The 17810-nt window shown below is 43.7% G+C and overlaps 1 protein-coding gene across 1 annotated transcript in view; it reads left to right on the forward strand.

The window, feature by feature from the left end:
- Nucleotides 1-5527: 5527 nt before the first annotated feature.
- LOC117511174 (solute carrier family 12 member 2-like) overlaps nucleotides 5528-17810 on the forward strand; it is a 146368-nt gene continuing 134085 nt past the window's right edge. Inside the window, exons 1-2 of the mRNA XM_034171159.1 lie at nucleotides 5528-6321; nucleotides 12677-12799. Coding sequence (XP_034027050.1) covers nucleotides 5851-6321; nucleotides 12677-12799 — 594 coding nt within the window. The 5' untranslated portion in view covers nucleotides 5528-5850. The remainder of the gene's footprint in view (nucleotides 6322-12676; nucleotides 12800-17810) is intronic.

Below are 17810 nucleotides of genomic sequence, written 5' to 3' on the forward strand. Positions count from 1 at the left end.
TTCAGTCACATTGCTGCTATGCTCTATCACAATAATGCTAGTTTCAGTCACATTGTTGCTATGCTCTATCACAATAATGCTAGTTTCAGTCACATTGTTGCTATGCTCTATCACAATATTGCTAGATTCAGTCACATTGTTGCTATGCTCTATCACAATAATGCTGGATTCAGTCACATTGTTGCTATGCTCTATCACAATAATGCTGGATTCAGTCACATTGTTGCTATGCTCTATCACAATATTGCTAGATTCAGTCACATTGTTGCTATGCTCTATCACAATAATGCTAGATTCAGTCACATTGTTGCTATGCTCTATCACAATAATGCTGGATTCAGTCACATTGTTGCTATGCTCTATCACAATAATTCTGGATTCAGTCACATTGTTGCTATGCTCTATCACAATAATGCTGGATTCAGTCACATTGTTGCTATGCTCTATCACAATATTGCTAGATTCAGTCACATTGTCGCTATGCTCTATCACAATAATGCTGGATTCAGTCACATTGTTGCTATGCTCTATCACAATAATGCTGGATTCAGTCACATTGTTGCTATGCTCTATCACAATAATGCTGGATTCAGTCACATTGTTGCTATGCTCTATCACAATAATGCTGATTCAGTCACATTGTTGCTATGCTCTATCACAATATTGCTAGATTCAGTCACATTGTTGCTATGCTCTATCACAATATTGCTAGATTCAGTCACATTGTTGCTATGCTCTATCACAATAATGCTGGATTCAGTCACATTGTTGCTATGCTCTATCACAATATTGCTAGATTCAGTCACATTGTTGCTATGCTCTATCACAATATTGCTAGATTCAGTCACATTGTTGCTATGCTCTATCACAATAATGCTAGATTCAGTCACATTGTTGCTATGCTCTATCACAATAATGCTGGATTCAGTCACATTGTTGCTATGCTCTATCACAATATTGCTAGATTCAGTCACATTGTTGCTATGCTCTATCACAATAATGCTGGATTCAGTCACATTGTTGCTATGCTCTATCACAATATTGCTAGATTCAGTCACATTGTTGCTATGCTCTATCACAATATTGCTAGATTCAGTCACATTGTTGCTATGCTCTATCACAATATTGCTAGATTCAGTCACATTGTTGCTATGCTCTATCACAATATTGCTAGATTCAGTCACATTGTTGCTATGCTCTATCACAATAATGCTAGATTCAGTCACATTGTTGCTATGCTCTATCACAATATTGCTAGATTCAGTCACATTGTTGCTATGCTCTATCACAATAATGCTAGATTCAGTCCCATTGTTGCTATGCTCTATCACAATAATGCTGGATTCAGTCACATTGTTGCTATGCTCTATCACAATAATGCTGGATTCAGTCACATTGTTGCTATGCTCTATCACAATATTGCTAGATTCAGTCACATTGTCGCTATGCTCTATCACAATAATGCTAGATTCAGTCACATTGTTGCTATGCTCTATCACAATAATGCTGGATTCAGTCACATTGTTGCTATGCTCTATCACAATAATGCTGGATTCAGTCACATTGTTGCTATGCTCTATCACAATAATGCTGGATTCAGTCACATTGTTGCTATGCTCTATCACAATATTGCTAGATTCAGTCACATTGTTGCTATGCTCTATCACAATATTGCTAGATTCAGTCACATTGTTGCTATGCTCTATCACAATAATGCTGGATTCAGTCACATTGTTGCTATGCTCTATCACAATATTGCTAGATTCAGTCACATTGTTGCTATGCTCTATCACAATATTGCTAGATTCAGTCACATTGTTGCTATGCTCTATCACAATAATGCTAGATTCAGTCACATTGTTGCTATGCTCTATCACAATAATGCTGGATTCAGTCACATTGTTGCTATGCTCTATCACAATATTGCTAGATTCAGTCACATTGTTGCTATGCTCTATCACAATAATGCTGGATTCAGTCACATTGTTGCTATGCTCTATCACAATATTGCTAGATTCAGTCACATTGTTGCTATGCTCTATCACAATATTGCTAGATTCAGTCACATTGTTGCTATGCTCTATCACAATATTGCTAGATTCAGTCACATTGTTGCTATGCTCTATCACAATATTGCTAGATTCAGTCACATTGTTGCTATGCTCTATCACAATAATGCTAGATTCAGTCACATTGTTGCTATGCTCTATCACAATATTGCTAGATTCAGTCACATTGTTGCTATGCTCTATCACAATAATGCTAGATTCAGTCCCATTGTTGCTATGCTCTATCACAATATTGCTAGATTCAGTCACATTGTTGCTATGCTCTATCACAATAATGCTAGATTCAGTCACATTGTTGCTATGCTCTATCACAATAATGCTAGATTCAGTCCCATTGTTGCTATGCTCTATCACAATATTGCTAGATTCAGTCACATTGTTGCTATGCTCTATCACAATAATGCTGGATTCGGTCACATTGTTGCTATGCTCTATCACAATATTGCTAGATTCAGTCACATTGTTGCTATGCTCTATCACAGTATTGCTAGATTCAGTCACATTGTTGCTATGCTCTATCACAATATTGCTAGATTCAGTCACATTGTTGCTATGCTCTATCACAATATTGCTAGATTCAGTCACATTGTTGCTATGCTCTATCACAATAATGCTAGATTCAGTCACATTGTTGCTATGCTCTATCACAATATTGCTAGATTCAGTCACATTGTTGCTATGCTCTATCACAATAATGCTAGATTCAGTCCCATTGTTGCTATGCTCTATCACAATACGAGGTCTGTGATGAAAAAAGCGGTCCTTTTTTTTCAAAAAATAAATGGATTTGATTCATATGTTTTTACGTCAGACAAGCTTGAACCCTCGTGCGCATGCGTGAGTTTTTTCACGCGTGTCGGTGACGTCATTCGCCTGTGGGCAGTCCTTGAGTGAGGAGTGCTCCACCCCGCCTGTCGGAATCTCTTTGTCTGAATAGCCACTGCGGACGGCGTGCGTTGCTTTATCAACATTTTTTCTGGACCTGTGAGGAATATCCGAGTGGACACTATTCGAGAAATTAAGCTGGTTTTCGGTGAAAAGTTTAATGGCTGATGAGAGATTATGGGGTGTTTCTGTCGCTGTAAGGACTTCCCACGGAGCGGGACGTCGCGCAGCGCTTCCAGGCGCCGTCGTTGGCCTATTTTGACCTGAAAACATCCTAATTTAAGGCTTAATTCACCCAGGACGTCGTGAGAGAACAGAGAAGATTCAGAAGAGGCTGGCATGAGGACTTTATGCGGACATTTCACTGTTTAAGGACATTTTTTAATGAAAGACGTGCGAGGAAAATTCGCCGAGTTGTTTCCGTGACGACTCGGCGAATCTGTGTGCACCGCGACAGGAAAAACACCTCCGTGTTGAAAACCATTTGTAAAATTCAGGTGGCTTTTGATGGCTTTCAACAAGTGAGTAACTGAGAAATTGTTTAACAGCTTGGGCATGTTCCAACTTGCCCGTTAAGGTTTTCAACGGAGGTGTTTTTCCTGTCGCGACCCCCCGCGGTTGGGTCCGGCCCGACATGCGACTCTGCCCGCACGTTCTTTCATTACAGAATGTCCGTTAACAATGGAATGTCCGAATAAACTCCTCATGCCGACTTCTTCTGAAAGTTCTCTGTTCTCTGACGACTTACTGGGTCAACAGAGCCTGAAATGTGGAAGTTTTCAACTTGAAACGGCGAGACGCTGCTGCCTTGAAGCGCAGATCGCCGTCAGGCGCCGTGGGCCGTCCTTACGGCGACACTACCAGACCAAAATCTCTCATCAGCCGTTAAAATTTTTACCGAAAACCAACTGAATTTATCGAATGGTGTCCACTCAGTTGTGCCTTACAGTTTTGAAAAAATTTTTATCAAACAAAGCAACAGTCTCTGAGCCATTCCTAAACAATGAAAAAAACGACGAGAGGGTGGGCCACTCCTCACTCAAAGCCTGCCCACAGGCGAATGACGTAACCGACAGGCGTGAAAAAACTCTTGCATGCCCACGAGGGTTCAAGCATGTCTGATGTAATCACACGTGATTCAAATCCATATGGTTTTTGAAAAAAATAATACGGTCCGTTACTTTTATCACAGACCTCGTATTGCTAGATTCAGTCACATTGTTACTATGCTCAGTCACATTGTTACTATGCTCAGTAACATTGTTGCTATGATCAGCCACATTTCTTGCTATGCTCGGTCGCATGACTCTGACCTGGATAAATAATATTGCTTTCAAAAGCTCTTTGCCACAGCTGGAGGCTCAAGAGGTTACCTTCTTCAGTTGACCAAGTGCATTGACATTAAGTGAGACTATGTCGAAAAATAATGTAAGAATCCATGACAATCTGTGATTTCTGTGATGTTTTCTGGGTAAGGCTGAGAACTTTTTGAAGTACCCTCATATATCATATATCTCACAGTGGCCTGTTAAACACATGAAAAGAAGGTGGGGGTGGGGGAGGGGGCAGGAGACCCAACAACATATGTTATGGCTTTTTCAGAAATCACTCACAATGCAGTAATGCATAATGGCTGCTGGAGTAGCTGGTAATTTCTCACAATGAAAAGAGGCCAGACTTCTGAGGGTAACAACACATATACATACTAAACAATTTTCAGGACTCAGCAGAATATAGCTGTCTTTTCTCAACTGGCAGGTAATTACTGAGATGAAGAGAATTATAAGATGAATTTTAGTGTGTGTGTGTGTGTGTGTGTGGGGGGGGGGGGGGGGGGGGGGGTTTAAAGTAGTTTTGCAGTTTTAGGAAGCAGTGCATGGGAAGGTACATAAATGAGATGTGTGTGCCTGAACTTTCAGCCTTAATGTCTGAACTGTGATGTCATACTCAGTTTTAACATGCATGTGTAGTACTGCATGCTTGTATTGTATTTTTCTTTTTTTCCAGTTTTTGAGGCACTCTGTGAGACAAGGCTGCTGTTGTTCTCTGTGCTAATGCTGCAGCCCTGCTGCTTGTGACTGAACATCTCAGTGGGAGCAGGATAACAAATGTAATTGTTTTACGCTGGTACGTACATGGCACACGCCGTTAAGGCAAAACCTGGTCCTTTTCTCCTCGTATGATGGTTTTATAAAATAAGAAGCAGCATTAATCATTATTTCAGAAAAGGCTTATCATATTATTGACACTTCTGCCTGATTTTCTTTAGCATTAAAAAGGCCTGATCCATGTTTGTTTTTGTTTTTTGATTCTACAATGTTCTCTGAAAGTTTGGACCGCCTCCTTAAAAGGTCTCATGTCTTGCTCTCTCAGTCTTTGTGTTCTGTGGTAATGTTTTGTGTGTAACAGATACTGATCCAATTCTTCCTCCTCACAACCATGTTGCCAACATGCTGGGATGTCTCGGGAGTCGACTATGACAATGAGGGGAGTTGGAGGCTCACAATACATCGTTTGAGCTGAGGGAACGTCATTCTGGCCACCTCCGGGCTGGATGTGGGGTGGGGCGGGGGGGTTGTAGTTCATCACTCACAGCAGGCAGATCGTTGTTATTCATTCTGGAATATCAGGTGCTGAGGTACCAGGATATACAGGGGAACCAGCATCTATTTCTTCAATGCTTGACTGTAAAGCTTGATTTAGACTGAAGCCTTAATATTTTCTCAGTTATTTTGCAGTATGTATGGAGGTCTTCAGTGACTGATGTGGTGCCGTTTGGACTTTCCCGTCATTTTGGAGTGTTATTTCTCTGACCAGGTCGTGGTTTCACCGCAATCATAATTCTGCTCGTGCAACACAGATTACTTGGAGGGGTTTAGACCATCTCTGACAGGAAATGTCTGGACAAAAACCTTCTCTGAGAGCTGATGGATCGAGTCAAACCCGCTTCCAGGTGGATATTGTCAAGGAAGCATCACCAGCACAAGGCGAAAGAGCTACATCTGGCTCAGGCGCTAGCCCATCCTCTGGTGATGGGTCCAAGATGCCAGAGGAGACAAAAAGCCGATTTCGAGTTGTAGGGTTTCTAGATTCAGGTATCCTGGGTAGCGCCATGGACATTGGGCTTCCACCTGATGTCTTCCATGAGCCAGACACAGCAAAGAGTGACTCAGTGAGTCTCCATTCAACAGGCACGGGACAAACCCACATCTCGGACTCCCACTCCAATACCTACTACATGAGGACCTTTGGACACAACACCATTGACGCTGTGCCCAACATCGAGTTCTACCGGCAGACTGCAGCACCCTTTGGGGAGAAGCTAACCAGACCATCACTGTCAGAGCTGCATGATGAACTTGATAAAGTAATGTCTCTTCAAACAACTCTAACGCATATATCACAGAAAATGCAACATATTCCACTGGGAACTCTAATGAAAATGGGACATCTTAAGCACAGTTTTAACATAGCACATAGTCTGTCATGGTTCAGATACCCCACTGATGACTAATCAGATATCTGGTTTAAGATAACAGGAATTACACTGTTAATAATAATTTGTACATGTTGCAGACATGAATGAGCGAAGCTCTTCAGCATCTCACCACTGAGGTCCTGCTGTTTTTTTAAGCAAATGCTTCAGGGGAGCATTAGCATGGCTAAAACCTTTTTAAGCATTTTTCTTTTTTGCCTCAGCTTCTGTGGGGGCTCCACCCCCCAGACCCCCCACATTACAGCCCTCTTAACCCCCCGCCACTTTAAGCATTTTTTAATGTAGATGTAGTTTTCAGCTAATTGACAGTAGGGCTGTACAATATGGCCAAATTATTGTATCTCAATATTGTCATATCAATATGATATGACATATATGATATATGATATGACTATGATTTGACACAAAGTGCAGCAAGAGTGAAAATTAAACATTCTTAAACAAAATAGTAATAATACCACACTCATTATGCACTCATCATAAGGTTAGGATACTGTGCCCTCCAAAAGTATTGGAACACTTGGAATTTCACACATTTTAATTTGTTTACGCCATTTTAAATACAAGAAATACAACAAAAAAAAAACAATAAAAATTTCTAAAATGATCTTCCTTGGACTTTATTTACATCAATTATGAAGAAATACAAAATTTTCTTTCACCAAAACATTAAATCTAGGCTTTCATCTCAAATGTACTTTCTGTCGATTTGGAGCTGAACTTTCAGGTCTCTTTTTAAGAAAATCCTCCTCTACACCACTTCACCAGGAAGCTGGATTATATATTTTAATTAATTTATATCAAGTTGTGGAGATTTGCTTTTAGTTTGAGTTTAAGGAAGACAACTTTAGATTTATTTATCTAAAGTTGTGTAAGTTTTGTGTCACTCAGACAGCAAAATTAAGAAGTTATTTAATCAACAGCTGCCTGCTCGTTTAAAAATCACTGGAGAAACACACATGTATAAAGCAACCCAAATTAAAGGAGAAATGCTGCTTTTAACAACCTGGACTTCATTTCTGGCATAAAATGCAGTCGTTTACTCACCAATATAACTTTGGTGTCATTATTAGTTCATGGTTCAAACGATGTGTTCAGGTTCAAATCTGAGGCAAGCATTTTTCTTCTTCTACTAAGGTGGATTAGAACTTTTTGTGGTACACAGCACCAACTGCTGGACAGGAGGAACCTAGTAGTCAATATGACTCACTGATTTCAAAATGCAGCTCTTTTCAACCAGTCGTGCGGTGCCGTGACATGTCAATAATCTGTGTCTAATGGGAGTCCAGTGCAACCACTGATCTGTATATGACACTGGATAGCTCATTGGCCCACACACTTCGTACAAACCGCTGAAGCAAACTGATGGCCATCTTACCACTCGCAAGTTATGTGGACTGCACATAGACGGCTTATTAGAACGTCAAATTTTGAGTAATAACTGAGCTTATTCTCTCATTTCCTTATTTTTGTTCTTCAGATAATGTAACCTTTATCCCTCCTAATCAGTGTCTGCCATAATTAGCTATATGATTTATTTCCTTTCTTTCTTTTAGTACTTTGACACTTTCTCCCCTTCTATTCTCAGTTACTCACCTCACTCGGACAAACACTCAATTCTAAATATTATGATTCTTTAATCAAAGTTTATACAAGATTTGTGTAATCATCAGCAAGCTTATATAAATAAATAATTGAACTCAAAGATCTAAAACTTTTTCTACATACACAATATCACCATTTCCCTCAAATATTGTTCACAAACCAGTCTAAATCTGTGATAGTGAGCACTTCTCCTTTGCTGAGATAATCCATCCCACCCCACAGGTGTGCCATACCAAGATGCTGATTAGACACCATGATTAGTGCACAGGTGTGCCTTAGACTGCCCACAATAAAAGGCCACTCTGAAAAGTGCAGTTTTGTTTTATTGGGGGGGGATACCAGTCAGTATCTGGTGTGACCACCATTTGCCTCATGCAGTGCAACACATCTCCTTTGCATAGAGTTGATCAGGTTGTCAATTGTGGCCTGTGGAATGTTGGTTCACTCCTCTTCAATGGCTGTGCGAAGTTGCTGGATATTGGCAGGAACTGGTACACGCTGTCGTATACGCCAGTCCAGAGCATCCCAAACATGCTCAGTGGGTGACATGTCCGGTGAGTATGCCGGCCATGCAAGAACTGGGACATTTTCAGCTTCCAAGAATTGTGTACAACATGGGGCCGTGCATTATCCTGCTGCAACATGAGGTGATGTTCTTGGATGTATGGCACAACAATGGGCCTCAGGATCTCGTCACGGTATCTCTGTGAATTCAAAATGCCATCAATAAAATGCACCTGTGTTCTTCGTCCATAACAGATGCCTGCCCATACCATAACCCCACCACCACCATGGGCCACTCGATCCACAACATTGACATCAGACAACCGCTCACCCACACGACGCCACACATGCTGTCTGCCATCTGCCCTGAACAGTGTGAACCGGGATTCATCCGTGAAGAGAACACCTCTCCAACGTGCCAAACGCCAGTGAATGTGAGCATTTGCCCACTCAAGTCGGTTACGACGACGAACTGGAGTCAGGTCGAGACCCCGATGAGGACGACGAGCATGCAGATGAGCTTCCCTGAGATGGTTTCTGACAGTTTGTGCAGAAATTCTTTGGTTATGCAAACCGATTGTTTCAGCAGCTGTCCGAGTGGCTGGTCTCAGACGATCTTGGAGGTGAACATGCTGGATGTGGAGGTCCTGGGCTGGTGTGGTCTGCGGTTGTGAGGCTGGTTGGATGTACTGCCACATTCTCTGAAACGCCTTTGGAGACGCTTATGGTAGAGAAATGAACATTCAATACACGAGCAACAGCTCTGGTTGACATTCCTGCCGTCAGCATGCCAATTGCACTCTCCCTCAAATCTTGCGACATCTGTGGCATTGTGCTGTGTGATAAAACTGCACCTTTCAGAGTGGCCTTTTATTGTGGGCAGTCTAAGGCACACCTGTGCACTAATCATGGTGTCTAATCAGCATCTTGGTATGGCACACCTGTGAGGTGGGATGGATTATCTCAGCAAAGGAGAAGTGCTCACTATCACAGATTTCGACTGGTTTGTGAACAATATTTGAGGGAAATGGTGATATTGTGTATGTGGAAAAAGTTTTAGATCTTTGAGTTCATCTCATACAAAATGGGAACAAAACCAAAAGTGTTGTGTTTATATTTTATATATATATATATATATATATATATATATATATATATATATATATATATATATATATATATATACGAGGGCTGTCAATAAAGTTACGGTCCTTTTTATTTTTTCAAAAACTATATGGATTTCATTCATATGTTTTTACGTCAGACATGCTTGAACCCTCGTGCGCATGCGTGAGTTTTTCCACGCCTGTCGGTGACGTCATTCGCCTGTGAGCACTCCTTGTGGGAGGAGTCGTCCAGCCCCTCGTCGGAATTCCTTTGTCTGAGAAGTTGCTGAGAGACTGGCGCGTTGTTTGATCAAAATTTTTTCTAAACCTGTGAGACACATCGAAGTGGACACGGTTCGAAAAATTAAGCTGGTTTTCAGTGAAAATTTTAACGGCTGATGAGAGATTTTGAGGTGATTCTGTCGCTTTAAGGACTTTTCACGGTGCGAGACGTCGCGCTGCGCTCTCAGGCGGCGTCGTCAGCCTGTTCAAGCTGAAAACCTCCACATTTCAGGCTCTATTGATCCAGGACGTCGTGAGAGAACAGAGAAGTTTCAGAAGAAGTCGGTTTCAGCATTTTATCCGGATATTCCACTGTTAAAGGAGATTTTTTTAATGAAAGACGTGCGGACGGGTCCGCGCGTCGGGACGCAGCCGCCGCGACGCTCCGCCACAGGAAAAACACCTCTGTTGAAAGCCTTAAGGACAAGTTGGAACATGTCCTGCCTGTTAAACAATTTCTCATATACTCACTCCACTGAAAGCCATCAAAAGCCGCCTGGATTTTACAAATGGTTATCAACACGGAGGTGTTTTTCCTGTGCCGCCGCACCGCGTCGGCTGCGTCCCGACGCGCGGACCCGTCCGCACGTCTTTCATTAAAAAAATCTCCTTTAACAGTGGAATATCCGGATAAAATGCTGAAACCGACTTCTTCTGAAACTTCTCTGTTCTCTCACGACGTCCTGGATCAATAGAGCCTGAAATGTGGAGGTTTTCAGCTTGAACAGGCTGATGACGGCGCCTGAGAGCGCTGCGCGACGTCTCGCACCGTGAAAAGTCCTTAAAGCGACAGTCTCACCTCAAAATCTCTCATCAGCCGTTAAAATTTTCACTGAAAACCAGCTTAATTTTTCGAACCGTGTCCACTTCGATGTGTCTCACAGGTTTAGAAAAAATTTTGATCAAACAACGCGCCAGTCTCTCAGCAACTTCTCAGACAAAGGAATTCCGACGAGGGGCTGGACGACTCCTCCCACAAGGAGTGCTCACAGGCGAATGACGTCACCGACAGGCGTGGAAAAACTCACGCATGCGCACGAGGGTTCAAGCATGTCTGACGTAAAAACATATGAATGAAATCCATATAGTTTTTGAAAAAAATAAAAAGGACCGTAACTTTATTGACAGCCCTCGTATATCACCTCCTTCATGCAGTTAAACTATCCGGATTAATTTGGTTTATAAATCAAAACCATAAATCAAACCTGCTTTCCTTTTCAGGATGTCTGCCTCACGTTTGGGCCACTGTATGCTGTGAATGCGAATGACTTTAGTTTTTTTTTGTTGCAGCCAGACCCCTTCTGCAGGTTTAGAGTTGAGCTCAGCTCCTCACAGCCATCTGACTGCTGCAAAGTACATAGCAGATAGGAACCAACATGTATGATTTTAGGGTTTACAAATGTTTTTCACCATTACTAACTATGCCAAAAACAAACAAACAAATAAATAAACCTTTAGCAGACTAAGTTAGTGGAACTAAATTTATTGGAAGCTAATTGGTCCGCTGATGGTTTTGAAGTTATCTGAAACTGTGCCCACCACTGACCACCACTAGCCCTAAGCTTCAATAAAAGACCCAGACATTAGATAAAGTTGAGGCCGTGGCCCGCTCTGTTTACTGATAAAATAAATTTAAAAGAGTAAAAAGCATAGTAACATACTATGCCAGTATGCTAGCCATACAAAAGGGAAAATAAGTGCGTCTTAAGTCTGGACTTGAAAGTCTCTACAGAATCTGACTGTTTTATTGATGCAGGGAGATCATTCCATAGTACAGGAGCACGATAAGAGAAAGCTCTTTTTATTCACCCTAGGGACACAAAGTAGTCCTGCACCCTGAGAATGTAAATTCCTGTGTGCTGTTAAACTTGCCTGTAGGGAAAGCCTGTGTTAAAATATGAGTTTCACAATCAGACTGATATTCTTGTGTGAATTATACCCCAGAAAACACAGTGTATCTGTACACCATCACCATGAAGTTGAATTGAGACAATCACAATGTATCAATTTTACATCCAGTTTTCTTCTGACCAATCAGGTGATGAATATACGAATATTTCCAAGTCACTGAATCTCTCTTGGACTTAATTTCCATCAGTTACTATGAAATACAAACAATATGGTACATTATGGCAAATCTATCTGGAGGAGGCAGTTCTCCAAAAACTGAGCGACTGTGCAAGAAGGAGAGGCATGAGGGAAGCCACCAAAACACCCACATAATTTTGATGGAGAACCTGGGGACGTTTGCCACTTACAGCTTCATGGTGGAGATGAGCAGAAGATTTAAACAATGAATTAATCTACCTAGGAAATAGTCAATATTTAACATAAAAAAATGCATATACATTTTATTTCAAACTTAATACGGCATTCATATAAAATGACCAAACACTGCTAAGGGAAATCAATTTTCTCATATCACTTGTGTTAAATTAAAGTGATATGTATATTTTAGGTTGAAACACATTCTTTATTTATTATTTCTTTGACCAATCTTAGTGTTGAATATCAGAAAGTCATGGTCAGGTTTTTTTTTAGCAATCAAGAAGCTACATCAAGAGACACAATAAGACTTTAAAACTGATCTTGCTGTATGTTTGTAAAAACTCAAATAATGTTTGTTGTTGTCATAATGTGTCTTCATTTAACTACAAATTTCTATGTCATGTGACTGATTTATTCATTTTATCCATTTCTTATTTCTATATTTTGTGATTGACTACCAGGAGCCTTTTGAGGATGGTTTGACAAACGGAGACGAGCGTTCAGCAGCGGAGGAGTCGGCAGCACTGGCAGCAAAGGCGGCGAAAGGTGGAACTGTGAAGTTTGGCTGGGTCAAAGGAGTCCTGGTTAGTCTAAGTGACATAGTTACAAGTTAAAGGAGCCTTCTTCTGTTGCTAATTCCAGGTCTGGAAGCAAGCGCAGGTGCTGTACATCACCATAGCTAACCAAATCAAATGCAATGCAAAAGTCAATGTACAGTGCAAAGACGCACTGCTGACATTTGTGCTATCATTTAACAAGTATGTGCAGAGCTTGGATTCAGTCTGTGGTTTGCTTTAAGGGTATGAACCCAGACTACTCCAGTCACTGAGCAGCAAGTAACTGGAACTGAATTGTGTAAAGAATTGTCCTAGGACGCACCTTTCCTGGCACATAGAGCAGTATAATACCCATGTCATTGTTGTAATCCAGGAGATCACACTTTCCTTATGGGACATCAAGTCCTTGTCTCCCAGGTACAAATAAAGATTGTTTTCAATGCCAGGACAAGAGCATGTGCATCCACATTCAGGAGTTCAGTTTTCTCCACCCTCAGCTATTACACAGCTTTCACACCACCTCAGTCACTATGATTTGGTGGTCCACAGCTGACTGATGGATCAGCCACCAGAACCCTTACAGTGGAGATGTTTAACATCCTGGCAGGAAGATCAACCAGAATGTTAAACTCAGCTGTTCATTGTAGCTGGCCCAGCAGGATAGTACAGTATAGTCACCTGTCAGGGTTATACTGTTCATCTAACGGGGTGTAGGTAAGGAGGAATGTAGTGCTTTGATTCTTAGTTCACTAGACTGCAGATGGTGACTCGCACAGTCACAGATCCATCTCACATTTGCCTCCCTGTCTCCCTCCACTATTTCCACCCATTGACTGCAATATTGGGAAACCCCGATTGGGACCGACTTTGCTGACACTGATCCTTTGTGATCCTGAATACAACCACAAACAACTTGGCTAATAAATTAATATTTTCTTGTTGGCACTGTGGCTTAGTGGTTAGCACTGGTGCCTCATATCAAGAAGGTCATGCCCCACCCTTTCTGTGGTGAGTTTGCATGTTCTTCCCGTGTCGGCGTGGGTTTCCTCCAGGCACTCCGGTTTTCTCCCACAATCAAAACATGTTTATTTAGGGTCTTCTCCTTTCTATGCCCCTGACTAAGGCAGTGTCTCTACATCTGGAGTTGGTCTCTGTTCACCAGACTGTGCCTGCCCACTGTTCTTAGTGGTTGGGTTGTGTCTAACTGTAATTAGGTTGGGTTAAATGCAGAGAACAAATGTTGTTGTATATATCAGCACTGACAATAAAGGCTCTCCAGTCAGATCTCAGAAGCTAAGCACAGACCTTTTAGGGAGATCAGGCACTGTGTGTGTTTCTCCAGGTAAAACTGGAGGTGGGTCAGGAAAGGCATCTGGCTTAAAACCTGACCCCTGATCAACTGGAGACAGTCAAAAGACAAACAAACATGGTTGGGCAATATGGTCACTGTTTTTGTTGGGTTCAAGAGCCCTACCTCTCTAGGCTTTCATGGGCCAAGTTAAACATGCACCTGTGTATTCACTTGGATTCTCTAGTATTAAAGATCTGCTTGATGCAGTAGTATTTGAGAGTAAGCACAATATCAGTTCAATTTACTCTATTTACACAGTGCAAAATCACAACAAAGCTGCCTCAAGGTGCTTCACACAAGTAAGGTCAAACCTTTCCAACCCCTAGAACAAGCACACAGGTGAGAGTGGTAAGGAAAAACTCCCTGTGATGATGCTGAGGAAGAAATATCAAGCAGACCAGACTCAGAGTGGTGACCCACTGCTTAGTCCCTGCCAACAGTTACAAGGTTTTTATAAAGTTCTACCAAGCTGAAGAAACAGGAAACAGAAAAACTAAAATAGCATCAAAAACAAAGTGCATTATTGAGGTGAGCACACAGTTACTGGAGCCACAGGCAGGGCACTGTGTGATAAATCCGGCGCCCAAGGGTACAAGGCCAGCGTCCAACAACAACAACAAAAAATTTTAGTTTTTTCTTTTCTTTTTTTGTTGTAAATTACAGGCTTAAACTGCAAAATTTACATATTTATGTAAAACCATTTACATATCCATTGTGATTTTTACATAATTCGCCTGGTAACCACAGTTGCCAGAATTTTTCTGTAAAAACAACATCATTTTTTTTTAGAGTGTACGAGAGGGAGAATAGATGTTGTGTGGGCCGCTGAAGAGGAGGTACTGCTAGGAGGAGGTACCACCACTAGAGGGCGCCCTGCCTGGAGTGCGGGCTCCAGGCACCAGAGGGCGCTGCCGCCTCACAGGAGCAGCCGGGGTGACAGCTGTCACTTATCACCTACGACAGCTGTCACCAATCATCTGATCTGCAGTGGTATATCAGCAAGACGACATCTCCACCTCTTTGCCGAGATATCGCTCTACCAAGGAGGTAAAGTACTCAGCCGACTGTGTTGTCTTTCTGACATTAATACTTTGTTACCTTGTGCGTTGGATAGCAGACATTTCTTCCGACGAGAGGTGGAGGTGGTTTTCCCACCATACGTGTTGCTGGGTGCAAACGCACCCACATTTAACTGTTTTTGTTCCTCGCCAGCAGTACCAGATCCGACAAGCGGAGGCAGTGGCCACCTGGGAGTTCGGGACTTGGCGGCTCCAGTATTCCCGGGGCTCGGTGGCAGAGGAAATCGTGTGGTTCCGGTTCTGCTTTGGACAGATGTCTCTTATCTTCGAGCCTGCCCACGTGACACATTTTGTGAATTGACTTCTTTGTCTATTATTGTAATCTGCTGTGTTTGTTGTGCTTATTCACAACAGTAAAGTGTTGTTATTTGACTTCCTCCATTGTCCGTTCATTTGCGCCCCCTGTTGTGGGTCCGTGTTCCTACACTTTCACAACAGGATATCTCGGCCACGTCATGGACCCCGAGGGGCGTCAACCGGCTGTTGAACGGCCAATGGAAGAGCAGGGCGCACAGGCGTCTGCAGGAGGAATGATCGGTGAGCTGCAGCGAATCCTCACCGCTTTTACGGCTCGGTTGGATCTAATGACCGAGCAGAACGTCCTCCTTAACCGCAGGGTGGAGGCTCTCGCCGCGCAGGTGGAAGCGCGCCCTCAGGGCGCTGCTGCGGCTCCCCCTCCTGTCGATCCTGTGCGCAACAGTGACGTTCCACAGGTCCTTCAACGACCCCTCCCACCTTCCCCTGAAGCATACATAAGCCCTCCAGAGCCGTACGGGGGTTGTGTGGAGACGTGCGCGGACTTTCTTATGCAGTGTTCGCTCGTCTTCGCACAACGTCCCGTCATGTACGCGACTGATGCTAGTAAGATAGCTTATGTGATTAATCTGCTTCGCGGTGAGGCACGCGCTTGGGCTACAGCGCTCTGGGAGCAAAATTCACGGCTACTTCTGACATATGATGGGTTTGTGAGGGAGTTCAGAACAGTGTTCGATCACCCAAATAGAGGAGAGACCGCTTCAGCCGTGCTGCTGTCAATGAGACAGGGGTGCCGGAGCACAGCTGCTTATGCAGTCGACTTCCGCATCGCAGCTGCGAGGTCCGGCTGGAATAGCACTGCCCTCCGTGCCGCCTTCGTAAACGGACTGTCGTTGGTCCTGAAGGAGCACCTGGTGGCCAAGGACGAACCGCGGGATTTAGACGGGCTTATTGATCTCGTTATACGATTAGACAATCGGTTAGAAGAACGCCATCAGGAACGAGACGAAGGGCGTGGCCGGGCACGCACCGTCCCTCTCCCTTCCGGTTCCGACCGAGTTCCGCCCTCCCCACGCTCCACGGCCTCTACGCTCCGTGTGGTTACAGCTCCCCCTGCTGATGAAGCTATGGACACGAGCAGGGCGACATTTAGGCCACCAGATAGACAGAGGAGGCTGGTCCGCGGAGCGTGCTTTGTTTGTGGCTCAATAGAGCATCAAGTGAGGGACTGCCCCGAGCGGTTAAACACCAACGCCCGCCCCTAGAAACTGGGCTAGGGGTGGGCCAAGACATTCACGTGGGACATACCCATACTGCCACACGACTCCCAGTTACAATCCTTTATGAGGATTTAACCCTGCAGGCCCCAGCACTGGTGGACACGGGCTCTGAAGGGAATCTGCTAGACAGCAGATGGGCCAGGGAGGCAGGGCTCCCTCTGGTGGCGCTTACTTCACCTGTGCAGGTGCGGGCACTAGATGGCTCCCTACTCCCTCTAATCACACATAAGACACCACCAGTAACTCTGGTGGTGTCAGGGAACCACCGGGAGGAGATCGAGTTTTTTGTGACCCCTGCCACCTCCCGTGTGATTCTCGGGTTCCCCTGGATGTTAAAACACAATCCCCGGATCGATTGGCCGTCTGGGGTAGTGGTTCAGTGGAGCGAGACCTGCCATCGGGTATGTTTAGGTTCCTCGGTTCCTCCCGGTTCCCAGGCTAGGGAGGAGGTCAGAGTCCCGCCCAATCTTGGGACGGTGCCAGTGGAGTACCATGACCTTGTGGATGTGTTCAGTAAGGATCTGGCGCTCACCCTTCCCCCGCACCGTCCGTACGATTGTGCCATTGATTTGGTTCCAGGCGTTGAGTTCCCGTCCAGCAGACTGTACAACCTCTCACGACCTGAGCGCGAATCAATGGAGACCTACATCCGGGACTCTTTAGCCGCCGGGTTGATCCGGAATTCCACCTCCCCGATGGGTGCAGGTTTCTTTTTTGTGGGTAAAAAAGACGGCGGACTTCGTCCATGCATTGATTATAGGGGGCTGAACGAAATCACGGTTCGTAATTGATACCCGTTGCCCTTGTTGGATTCAGTGTTCACGCCCCTGCATGGAGCCCAGATATTCACTAAGCTAGATCTTAGAAATGCGTATCACCTGGTTCGGATCCGGAAGGGAGACGAGTGGAAGACGGCATTTAACACCCTCTTAGGTCACTTTGAGTACCTGGTCATGCCGTTCGGCCTTACAAACGCCCCCGTGACGTTCCAAGCATTAGTTAATGATGTCTTGCGGGATTTCCTGCACCGATTCGTCTTCGTATATCTAGACGATATACTCATCTTTTCTCCG

Source organism: Thalassophryne amazonica, chromosome 5, assembly GCF_902500255.1.
Source record: "Thalassophryne amazonica chromosome 5, fThaAma1.1, whole genome shotgun sequence".
Lineage (NCBI taxonomy): Eukaryota > Metazoa > Chordata > Actinopteri > Batrachoidiformes > Batrachoididae > Thalassophryne > Thalassophryne amazonica.